At 45.3% G+C, this 12,631-nt stretch overlaps 1 protein-coding gene across 1 annotated transcript; it reads right to left on the bottom strand.

Annotated features, from left to right (window-relative positions):
• Positions 1 to 7,422: 7,422 nt before the first annotated feature.
• SOWAHB (sosondowah ankyrin repeat domain family member B) lies at positions 7,423 to 11,055 on the bottom strand. The gene has a single exon (XM_068975454.1). It carries the CDS (start codon positions 11,053 to 11,055, stop codon positions 8,722 to 8,724), a length of 2,334 nt encoding a protein of 777 aa, XP_068831555.1. The 3' UTR covers positions 7,423 to 8,721.
• Between the last annotated feature and the right edge of the window lie 1,576 nt (positions 11,056 to 12,631).

Genomic DNA, 12,631 nt, shown 5'->3' on the forward strand with positions numbered 1-12,631 from the left:
AAATGGCTTCTGGGATATACCTGTTGGATGGCACTTGCACCTTTATTTACCTGGCCAGGAGACATTCAGCCTCTGGCTATCCTTCGCCAGACCTGTCCCCTTCCCAGTTGTGGAGAACCCAGATTCTGCCTAGTAACAGGCCATTTGAGATTCCCATTGGTGGGAACCAATTTTAGTTAATAAAAACAACCTCCCTTATTACATTGCAAGATTAACTATTATTGGTGAGCAGCTAGGATAGATGTGGTTCCAAAACAGGGATAATCAGTTATAGTTTTAAATTTCTGGTTTGAAATAAATTAAACTTAGAGAAAAGCTGCAAGAACTGTATAAAGAACTATTTACCCTTTACTCCTATTCCATGTTAAGGTTTTACCATCTTTGCTCTGTACTTTTTCTTTTTTTTGACTAATGAGCTTTTTAAGAACAGCTTTAGATTTACAGGAAAATTCAGCAGATAGCATATAGAGTTAAAATATCCCCCAACATAGTTTTCCATATTACATAGGTATAGTACATTTATTACAATTAATGAACCAACATTGATTCATTATCTGCAGTCTATAGTTTACTCAGGTTTCTTTAGTTTTTACTTCCTTGCTTATGTCACTTTAATTTGACTCAATCCCTTTGAAGTTCAAAGTGGTAAATGTAAATGTAAGCTATTAAATTGCACCTGGGAAAATAGCCAAGAAATGAAAGGACCTCACAATTCTTTTCAAAAAGATATATCAGTACTATTATAGTGAGAAATGATCCACATGTCAAAAAGTAGAGAAATAGCTAAGCAAACTATTATATATTAACATAGTGATATACCTCCTGGCCATTAAAAATGTAAGCTAGCAAAATTGCTTTAATATATGGAGTATGCTCTTAATGAAAAGAGTGGAAGAAAAGATAAAATATGCATGCTAGTTAGCATTAGTCAGTTAAAAGTAAATTAAAAGTAAAAGTAATTGATGGGATTGAAAATGATTAGAACTTATTACTCCCTAGAATATATCTTTTGTAACTATGTTTGAATTGTTTTTTATTATTATTAATAGAAAATAAAAAACTAGCAGCAAATTTCATCTTCAGGAAATTCTTTAAGTAAAAGATGGCTACAATCAGAAAAAAAAAAGCCTTTGGTATAACTATATTCCCTTCTCCATTCTTATGTTGAATGATAAAGTCATTCTAAAATATTCTCCCTAGCTATCAAAAAAAAAAAAAAAACAACAAAACCATTCCAGTGATACTGGTAGATCTAGCCCACTTTAAGTAACAATCAAGCGTAGTATTGATAAATGTTCTTTAGTCATATCTGGCTCACACCTGTCTCACGTCTCCACTACCCCACAAGCAAACAGAACAATCACAGGTTTGAGATGGGCAGTAACAGGAGTACCTTCTTGTTTTCCTGCCATGAACAGGAGCAGGCAACCAGTTTCCTGGAGGAGGACCCTCCTGCCTAAAAAGTCATGCACCCAGAACACTGGGCCAAAAGAAAAAAAAAAAATCTGCTGAAAAACAAAAGAAAATCATTGCTTCAAGTCAAATGAATGCAAAGAATGATTTTTAAAATAATTTAAAACTTAATACCTTTAGGATCTAGTCCTATATGGTAAAAGAAATGACACCGAAGCAAAATCTGATCTACAGATGAATTCTGAACTGCCCCACTTTCAGCCATTTAAAGATCTAAACTTTGACCTTGCACTCAGTATATAATACCCAATTCAAATGGAAAAATAATAACATATTAAGCAATAAAATAGGCTGGAAATTTCTATGCACAGTATAGCTTCATTTTTGTTATAAATTCTGGAAAGATACACACCAAAATATCATCAGTGATTACCCTAAGGTAGTAAAATAGGGTAAGTTTTGGTTTTCTTATTCTCTTCTCTTTATCTGTGTTATCTGATTTTTTTTTTACAATAAACATGTATTGTTTATATGATTTTAAAATTCTTTAAAAATATGAAAATAGATGTAAAATTTATCAAACCCAACCTTTTATCAACTGACTTTAGTTCTGTGTATTTAAATGCAAAGATAATTGATATTTATAGTAATAATCACAAAGCATTATGGATCTTGTATGGCTTTTTGAAACCATAAATTAGTTTGTGTTCAGTTTTAGTGCTGAGTGTATTTAATTGTAGTTCAATTTTCTTAAACTATTAATTATGTGAAGTACATGTGAGAAATTCTTACGAAATAGCATAATTTATTATTCAAAGCAATCCATTTCCCATACCTACCAGATAATGGGAGTATTGTGGTACCTTGCCACATCACAAAATATAACAACGTCTATGTAAACTTCCTATTGTGGTTTTGTTTTATTTTTTAAGGAACACCAACAGTTCATTACTGCAAATCCAAGTCCCATTATAAGCCAGTATCTGGATGCTGTGGCTTTAAATTTATAAAGGATAAGGATTTTCTCTTCTTAACTCATAGAAAATAAAGACATAAGGAATTTTGAACCTGAGGAAATATCTTCAAAGTGGAATTCGAGTCAGATGCTTACCACAATAAAGAGTAAACGTTAATTCTGGTAGAATAAAAACAGTCCTGTGCCCACGATCTGAGATTGCCAGGTAATACGAGTCCCACCTGTTCTCTCACTCTGCTTTTCCAGGTGGTCTTAAAGACGCTTTTAGCAGGAAAACACCTGGACCCAAGAGACCACAGAACGTGTAAGGTGACACACACATAAGGGACATAGAGTTGTGGTGAGGTGGCACCCAATGTAACTTCTGTCTGTGTCCTGCGTTTAGAGAACTAATCCTTTTCTCAGAGAGTCACAGATCACTCCCAGGATTAGGAGTTTTCACGGTCACTTGGTCAGCTGCTTCACGCAGATGCCTTCCTTTATTAAGAATCTTGGATACATCTCAAATAAAAACACTAAATCTTATGGCGTAAGAATATAAACTGAATTGGTTTTATTTAAATAAAGTTCTGTCAGAGTAACAATTATGGTTTCAGAAAGTGCGATGGCATTAAAATGCCTACTAATAGCTGCTGGATTTGGGAATATTCACTCTTCCCTCATAGCTCAGTTGGTAAAGAATCCACCTGCAATGCAGGAGACCCCGGTTCGATTCCTGGATTGGGAAGATCTGCTGGAGAAGGGATAGGCTACCCACTGCAGTATTCTGGCCTGGAGAATTTCATGGACTGTATAGAGTGTTGCAAAGAGTCAGACCCAACTGAGTGATTTTCATTGTCACTTCGTTCTTAAAAGGAGAAATGGAACACATGGGAGAATCAGACCCTCTGAAAACAGAATTCTGGCTTTGACGCCAACATGTAACTTCAAAAATATCTTTCTCCTTATTTGTCCTGTCATTTTCTTGTTTGAGGCATAACTTACATACAGTAATGCCTTAAAAAAAAAAAGTCTTAAAAGTAGAAAAGAGGAGGCCAACTTGGGAGCTAAGAATCAAGAAGTGCTAGAGTAAAGAGGAAGAATATTTCAATACGTCAATAATTTTTAATTCAAATCAGTGAGACTTCATCTTGACCAAGTTAGTGGAATTTTGGTAAAGTTTACTGCATGGTTGAATTTAGATATTTCAGATTTCCTGAGTGATGGTAGCTTTACATAGACACATACTTGACTCCCCATAAGCCTTACCCCTTCAGACCTCTGCCTGGGTTTCTATTCCAGACTAAACCAGAGCTGCTAATTTGACTGGTGCTAATAATAGTTTACATGACTTCAATTAAAACCAAATTTTGTTTAATGACATACCATAATAGCTCATGATTGTTACACAGGAGAGATAGTTGAAAAGTCTTTTTCATTTCAAATGAGACATAAAAGCTCTTTTTGTATCTGAAACAAGGAAAAGTGTTTGGTTTTATCAGCAAATCTTATTCTTGTAGCACCTTTTTAATCAACTAGAGAATTATTTGTCGTCAGCATAGATGGAAAATTTAAGTGAACTGTATATTTTGAATGGTGTTTAAAATAATAATAGCTAACATTTATTGAGGATTTACTATGTACCAGATACTTTCTCAAGACTTTGTGTTCATTCACTTGATCTTTAAATTTAAAAAAATAATCTTAAAAATGAGAAAACCAAGAAGTTGAAGGCTGTCCATGCCAGAACAGGAACCCAGGTACCCCAGCTCATTGCCACGACCCTAAATACTACACAATCCACTGTTTCATCACACATTTTTAATTATTTGTTTGATGTCAGCGAACTCAAGCACACACACTAATACTGCTGTGCTATAACAGCCTCTACAGAGATTGAATTCATACTCTTAGGTCAGTGCCAACTTGAACCTAGACCATCTTCACAGTAGTGAAGAGGTCTGCTGCAAGGAGATCCAACCAGTCCATTCTGAAGGAGATCAGCCCTGGGTGTTCTTTGGAAGGAATGATGCTAAAGCTGAAACTCTAGTACTTTGGCCACCTCATGCGAAGAGTTGACTCATTGGAAAAGACTCTGATGCTGGGAGGGATTGAGGGCAGGAGGAGAAGGGGATGACAGAGGATGAGATGGCTGGATGGCATCACCGACTCGATGGACGTGAGTCTGAGTGAACTCTGGGAGATGGTGATGGACAGGGAGGCCTGGCGTGCTGCGATTCCTGGGGTCGCAAAGAGTCGGACACGACTGAGTGACTGAACTGAACTGAACTGAACTGAATCACTGAACTAGGGCATTGAGATGAGAGGAAATGGAGAGATCCTTTTGGAGCTTACTTAATTTTTTCTGATTTTAATCAACTAAGGCAGCCCCTCCAACTAAAATTTTCTTTCCTCATCTTAGACATTCAAATTCACTCACCTCATCCAGCTGATGGAGTCAACAATCCTATTTCCAGTATGAAACTAGGACACTACAATAGCTTAACTGATTTCTGCCTCTAATTTGTCTCCCTGGCTGCAGCAACAGGAATCTTTTTTTTTTACCCCAGTCTTTATGTGTCTACATTAACTGTCAGTGGCTCCTCATTCCCTGGGTCAGTAGTTCTCAAACATACACAGGAATTTATTGTGGTAATGGTTGTGCAACTCTATGAACATACTTGAAACCACTGAACTGTATACTTTAAATAGGCGAATTATATGGTATGTGAACTATTAAATAGAGATCAAAGTTGTTACTTTAAAAAATGCATTAAGAAAATAAAATCCTCTGGAAGTCATGGCATGCTGTGTGGAACACCCTGAAATGTTGAACCAAAAGCAGTTTTGCTAGCAGAAAATAACAGTATAGTAGATATTAGATATAAAATTAAAACACCACTTTACAACTTTATCTACAAAAAAGCAAGTGGTTGAGCTAAGATTATCACGTTTCTAATGTTTGCCTCTAATAATAAATTTTTATTTCTTAAATTATTTTATTGCCTCCCCCTATTTGCCAGCAAAGCAGCATTAACATCAAAGGCAAGGAAAATCTGAAAGGGAAACTTCAAAATTGAGTATATCCTATACAGTACTTCAATTTATATGTCTACTTATTTGCTTTCAAATTAAGACATTAGGAAAGTCTCCATACTTGTATTACACTAAGGTTTTCTGGAGGAGATTGGACAATCCTTGGCTTTCTGGAAAATGCCTATTTTTCTTTTTATCTTTAATAGGCTTTTTTTTTTTTTCTTAAGAATTATTTACTTATTTGGGTGCTCCAGGTCTTAGTTGTGGCATGTGGAGTCTAGTTCCCATCCAGGGATCTAACCTGGGCCCCCTGCATTGGGAACACGGAGTCTCAGCCACTGAACTATCAGGGAAGTCTCTAAAATGACTATTTGTCTTGACATATAAAATCGGGGAAGCCTGATGGCTCAGTGAGTAAAGAATCTGCCTGCAATGCAGGAGACCTGGGTTCAATCCCTGGGTTGAGAAGATCCCCTGGAGGAGGAAATGGAAACCCACTCCAGTATTCATGCCTGAAAAATTCCATAGACAGAGAGGAGTCTGGTGGGCTGCAGTCCAAAGGGTCACAGACTGGGACACGACTGAGCGACTAAGCACACACACACACATACACACACCATAAAAGATCTTTTCCAAGTTGACCTTAAATTTCCTTTCCATCCTCTCCTTATTCCACACCACCTCAGGCTGCCACACCGCAGATGCCACATACCCCGCACAGTCGTGAGCAGCTAAGTGTCCTCCAAATACATCCCTAAGCTTTGCCTTCACGAAGGCATCAACCTCTGAGCTGTCCTCTGAAACACACAATATCTCCAGGAAAGGAGCAAAAGGGATTCTAAGCTGAAAGAATTCAGCACCAGGACAGAAATTTTGAGGGTAAGAGCATTCGCACTCTGGTAGTTTGGCGAGGCCTCAGTGTGGGGTGCGTGGAAGGGAGAGGCTGGGAGGAGATTGGCCCGGGCAGTCCTCCTAGTCTGTGCTTTACGACATGAGCAAAAGAGTGACTCCAGCAGGTCTGTGCTTGGCTCTCAAAACCCTCTTCTGCCCCACATTCTTCCCAAATACATGTTAGCCACGTTGGAAAGTTGATCAGAGTCAGAGGTGTGATAGTGGACAGAGGGACCTGATGGATCCTCCTAAGAATGAACCTGGGACTGTGTTCTAACCATTGAGCAATCAGTCAATGCTGTGCTATGAAATCACACGAGGCAGCCAGTCAAGAATGTGGTAGAACCAACACAGCTGGTTTCTGTGGAAAGCCAAGATCATTCACCTAAAGATGCCTGGCCTTCCAGCAGCCCGCCCTGATTTTCCTAGCCCAAAGGAGTCTCTCCTCAGAAATCCTCTGGAGCACTTAATTTTGTACTTACAACACTTAGAAAAAAAAATTTCTTCTTGCATTGGAGTGGTTTTGTCCTCATTCCTGGTAGTATCTTTTTGTTTTTTCCTTTGTCTCAATTTCAAAAGCTTATACCTAATATAATGCAACTTTAAAAGACACTTTGAGAGAAAGGTATGGTATAAATCAATCAGTAGAAAGTCTTGTTAGATCTTTAAGTTCAAGAGGGGAGAAGTCGTGTCCCACTCGCCTTTATAAATCCCAAAGCACTAAGGAAAACATACTTGTTGAATAAATTGACATTGTGATAACAACATGGTAAAGTAAAAACATTTCCTTGACTTTTAAAAGAAGTTGACATTTTTGTGATTTTTTTCCACCCTTGGAGACCACCAGGTTTACTAGAGTATTCACATAAATGTTTATCTTTTATCTTAAAAAATTTCATTTCTTCTAACCATACACCTACCATCTATGCCTGTAGCTTTCTTGATTTGATTTGCTAAAGTTTCATCCCGAGTATAGGCCTTTTTGGAGAAAAGCAATACTTAGATTTATTTATTCTGCCTGTTTTTTGTTTTCTAATAGAACAGAAAGATATTTATTTCAGCAAAATTATAAAGTAACAAAGAAACAAAAATATTTGACATTCACTGAGACACAATTTTGTAAAGTAGAAAGTTAACAGTAATCAGCATAAGAACAATAAACTACAAATATCTGTTGATATTTTAATGGGGTGGGAAGCCAGAAGAAACACAAAAATACGTTAAAAATACAACATCATTGCAACAGCACATAAAAATATCTCCATAAAAAATTAACTATTTCGATTTGGACACTTAATCTTGCAACTCTCTTTGAACTGACATTCTGAAATCTTGATGTCCTACTGCAGTTTATTAACTAGTCATTATTTTATTCCATGGATCCACAGAGATCAGCCTCATCACAAACAAACAAAAGAGCACTTCCTGTTAGAGACACAGCACTAACTCAAGGCTAATATTTAATCTTAATTGGCAACGAGTTTAGTGCAAATAAAATTATATTTAGCAGCTTAGAGAATTCCTGGTGGGGATGCATTCACCTCACAACCCTTATTGCATCCCCAGAACAAAATCATTTCTCTTTCCATGAGTATGAATATTGGCCATTCAGACCCACTAAAAACTACTAATGCTAATTCTGCCGTTTGTCACAGAAGGAGTTTCCATAAAAGATGGTTTCAGTCACTATGCAAATGAGCCATACAGTTTTTACATTTGGAAAGTTCCCCTTCGTTTTGATTTTTTTTTTCTTAACGCAGGGCCTGAATGTCGTCACAACTGGATCTTACCCAACTGCTTCTCTGAAAAGAGGCATTAATCTTTTCTTACACTGGCCGCCAAAGGTTGCCTTCAAAGGAAAACCTGAGGATAGGGTAGATGAATCTCTTAGTGCAACTTCTACTTCCCAGTAATAATTTTATTGCACCGATTTGAATGCAAAAAAAAAAAAAAGAGAGAGAGAGAAGAAGAGGAACCATCTGATTTCAAACCTGGTACTTTTCCTCTCAGCCAAGATTTATTCTCCAAATGAATGGAAGCAAGAGAGCTCCTAGCCAGCGAGAGGATTTTGTTTGAGGCTTGTCAGTTCCCTGAATTGCCTCTCTTCTTGTTAGACATCTGTTCCCTCCCTAGCCAAGGCCTGGGGTGGCTGCTTGGGAGAATGGCATGGCCACCTGTGCCCAGGTGGCAAAGGAAGGGGAAGAACACCCTGGTTTAGGTACCTTGTCTACATTCACTGTTAGAAAGCTTGGATGACCTTGAAGGCCCAGGATGCGCTGACACAGAATAAAGGGAGGTAAACAGGCAGGCCATCTCACTGGACCTCTCAACCAACTCCTCGGCAATTTTTCCACTCTCCCTGGATTCTCTCACTGAATAGCTCAAGGATGGGGGTGTGGAGGCCATGTTGGAGAGAGGGGCTCCCCTCAGTCACTGTCCTCTTCTCTTTCCCTCAGATTGGGGCATTTCTCATACTGGTTGGCCAGCTTCCATTTGGTGTGCTGACTTTTGAGGAGTGCAGCTAAGGAAGTCTTTCGGGTGACATGTCGAGATACTTCCCGGCTCTTGGCCTTCCTGGTGGGGGAAGAGCTACGAACCAACGAATAGGCGGGGAAAATGGGCTTGCCCCGTGGGGCCTCCAGTAGCTGCCATATTTCCCCAGAGGTATTACTGGTCAGATACTGCCAAGGCTTCTTCCCACTGCTGTCTCGGATGTTTACACGAGATGCCAGCCTTTGCACAAGCAATTTGATGATCCCCTGGTGGCCGTGAATGGCTGCAAGGTGTAGCGGGGTGTACCCACAGCTGGACTTCACATTTACATCAAGAGCAATCCCTGCTTTCTGTGCACTTGAGACCAAGTCCTGAAGGGCCCTGAGAGCACCGTGTTTGGCTATCCAGTGCAAGGCAGTGTACCCGGTCAAGAAGTCTTTGTGCAAAGCCAGCTGGGGGTCCTCCCAGAACAAACTCAACACCCGAATCCAAGAGCCACTGGCCAGCTTCACGATCCATTCATGCTCCCTGGCATCGAGGGGGACAAGGGATGACTTGTGCTCGGAAGATCTGTGGGGGACCAAGGCCACGGGCCTGTCCCCTCCAGGGGCCCACCAGCTGTGTGGACGATCCTGCTCAGCGGCAGCAGCAGCCTTAATGTCTGCATGTCCTACTGTCAATGCAGCATCCACCCTTGGGCTGGACATGGCTCCCACTCTGGAGGGTTTCCTGGGCCGGGGTGGGCGCCGGCTCCTTTTCAGCAAATCCTCCTGAAGGCACTCTTCATCAGAGGAGGACAATTTGGCTCTCCCCGCTCTGGAGCTCCTCCTTAGGGATCTCCTTAGTTTGGGAGCTGACCAGGATAAAGGTTGGGAGTCGCCTGCAGGACCATCAGCTCCTGTGGAGACCGGCTGAGAGGTGTGAGCATCTCCTACATTCCTGAAGCCCTGGGGGCTCCTGGTGGGCCTGGCCTCCTTTGGAGAAGGGGCCCCAGCTGGATTCCTGAGCCTTCTCCCATGTGGGGCTCCCAGGGCCAGACGCTGCCCGTCTTCGGAACCTCCAGGGGACTCTTTGGGGCCGCTGCTGCTCTCCTCACTGCCATGGCTCTCCTGTTCCACGAAGTCCTCCAAATCCTGGAGGGACAGCTGACAACGAATGCTGCGAAAGACTGCCAGCGGAGAATCCCCGGGCCAGACTTCCGAAACAGTGGGAACGACGAGAGACTGAGAAGGAGGGGGTTCCGCGGACGCTGACTCAGATTCCTGGACCCAGGAGCCCTGCTCCGAGGGCAGCCGAGGGAAGTCGTCTGGCAGCACCGACCAGGCTCGGACTGGGCCGTGGTCCCGGGTCTCGGGTACCTGAGGGTGTCTGGCTACCCACTCGCGAGTGCGCTGCTGCTGCTGCTGCAGAGTGGAGTAGTGCACGGAGCCCGGGGTCACCGGCGCGGGCGGATCTCCTGCGGGACTGGGACTGGACAAGACAGCGGGCGGTGCAGCAGCCTCGACGGTGGCAGGAGGCGAGCGGGGCGCGGCAGGCCCTGGCGGGGGCTCCGCGGGCGCATCTTCCCGCTGCGGCCTGAGAGCCCCGCGGTCGTCCTGGGCCGGCTTCTCCGCGGCGCTGGCGCTGGCGGTGGCCGGGTCCGGGAGCCCCCCCAGGCCGTTCTGGAGGCATTCCCAGCAGCAGCGGCCCTGCGTCTCTGCCGCCGCGCACCTGGCTCGGTCCTGAGCAGCCGCCGCCACCGCGGCCGCGGGCACCGGCGACCTATGTCCGGAGCGGCCCCTCGGCCTGCCGCCTCCCCGCGCCGCCTCCCGGGCGCCGCCCGCGGGGAGTCCATTGCAACCTGCGTCCGCGACCGGGGCTGCGGCACCTGCTGGCGCCTCCTCACGCCGGATCCGCCTCCCCGGCTGCGGTTGCGGCGGGTGTTCCCCCCGGCGCGCGGGGAGCGGGGAGCCGGGCGCAGCTCCCCCTGCAGGGGCGGCGGCCGCGGGCGGGTCGCGGGGTCGCCGCAGCCCCTCCTCCTCCCCTACAAGGTCCCGGTACCTCCTCTTGAGCACCACGTACTTGGTGCCGTCGGGGTCCTGGCGCACTGCGGCGACCGAGTTGACAAAACCCTTGAAAAGCTCGCGGCGGCGCTGCTGCTGGCCCGGGGGCGCGTCGGGGTCGCGGAGGAAGCTCTTGAAGTGGCTCAGCAAGGCGGCGTTGGTCACCCGGCCCCCGGCCTGGCACAGAAAGTCCAGGAGCGCCTCCTGGCTCAGCTCCCGGGCCATCGCGGCCCCGTCGTCCCCCGGCCCCGAGGTGTCTGCGTCTCGCCCTCCCCGCGCTCTCCCGCGCCGGCGGAAACCCCGGCCTGGAGTGTGTCACCTGCGCCCAGAGTGGCGCCACCCGCCTCCATCAGCCGCGGCCTGCGGGCAGACCCAGAACGTGCCGACAGGGTGGCGGGCTCCCCCCGGCCACAGGCCCCGCGCGGAGCCCAGGTGGGAGAGGGCGGCTCCCTGGGCGGGCCCTGCGCGCCGCGCGCCGCGAGTCCCCGCGGCGAAAGTTCCCGGGATCGGCCGCAGCCGGCTTCACCTGCGCCCTGGCAACGCCTCCTCCCCGGCTCGGGGGAAGGGCCTGGCCCGCCTCCTCCCGTCCCTCCGCCCTGTGAAGTCTCCCCCACCCCTGCCACCCATCCCAGATGAGTCAGGCGGGTCCGAACCGGGAAGAAAGCGCCCGGGCAGGGAAGGCAGGTAGGCGACCCGCCGCTCCTCTGGGTTTCGGCCATGTAGGAAACGAAAACAATAGGAGAGCTGTTCTCGTCCGCTCCTTTCTTAGCGTAAGTCCGGGCTGATGTCGCTGGGTAGAGAAAAAGGTGCAAATTAACGAGCGTCTTGCGGTCTCTCCAAACACACCTTACTTTAACGCTGTAGGCTAATAATTTCAGATACCGGGAGGCAGCATCGAGGTGCGGGGGGTGGGGTGGAGGACAAATTTCGCATCCAAAGCAAGCCCGTCTGATCTCGGGATAAACCCTGGGGCGACTCCTCCGGACGCTTGCTCCTAGGGGTCCGAATAAGCCCAAGTCTGCACTGAAAAGAGAACTCACTCTGAAGGTTACAGGTTGGTTACAGGAAGAAGGCCTTTTTCCTCCTAGTAGTCTTTGGAAGGACTGATGCTGAAGCTGAAACTCCCAATACTTTGGCCACCTTATGCGAAGAGTTGACTCATTGGAAAAGACCCTGATGCTGGGAGGGATTGGGGGCAGGAGGGGAAGGGGCCGACAGAGGATGAGATGGCTGGATGGCATCACCGACTCGATGGACATGAATTTGGTGATGGACAGGGAGGCCTGGTGTGCTGTGATTCATGGGGTCGCAAAGAGTCTGACACGACTGAGCAACTGAACTGAACTGAGTCTCACTCTAAGCTGCTGAAAAAATCACATTTGATGTGTGAATTCCCTAGTAGCTGAAATGGACAGTTAAGTTATCTGGTGCCCTTGCTCTTATTTACTTCAAAATTTAGGAACAGAAGAGATTTGTACAGTCTCTTTTGTGTTGGCTTAAGTGGTGAAGTTGGTTCCCTCCAAATGTCACATTTCCTCCAGGCATTCAGAATGTGAAAGCAGTGGCTTTCACATGGCTGGAACCAGCGTCTTGTGGTTGGATTCGACCAGGTTGTTTTCAGCATTCAGCTTGACTCTCATTCTCCACTTAGGGTCTGTAAACTTCCTGATTCCACGTGCACTTGTGGACTGCCTGTGTGCCTTTGTGGTTGTTAAATCGTGTCCAACTCCTTGCGACCCATGGACTGTATAGCCCACAAGGCTCCTCTGTCCATGGGGATTCTCCAGGCAAGAATATTGGA

Source organism: Capricornis sumatraensis, chromosome 7 (genome assembly GCF_032405125.1).
Source record: "Capricornis sumatraensis isolate serow.1 chromosome 7, serow.2, whole genome shotgun sequence".
In the NCBI taxonomy this organism is placed as follows: domain Eukaryota; kingdom Metazoa; phylum Chordata; class Mammalia; order Artiodactyla; family Bovidae; genus Capricornis; species Capricornis sumatraensis.

Excerpts from the sequence above, each read along its gene's own strand:
- SOWAHB (XM_068975454.1), bottom strand. The coding sequence starts at position 11,055 with ATGGCCCGGGAGCTGAGCCAGGAGGCGCTCCTGGACTTTCTGTGCCAG.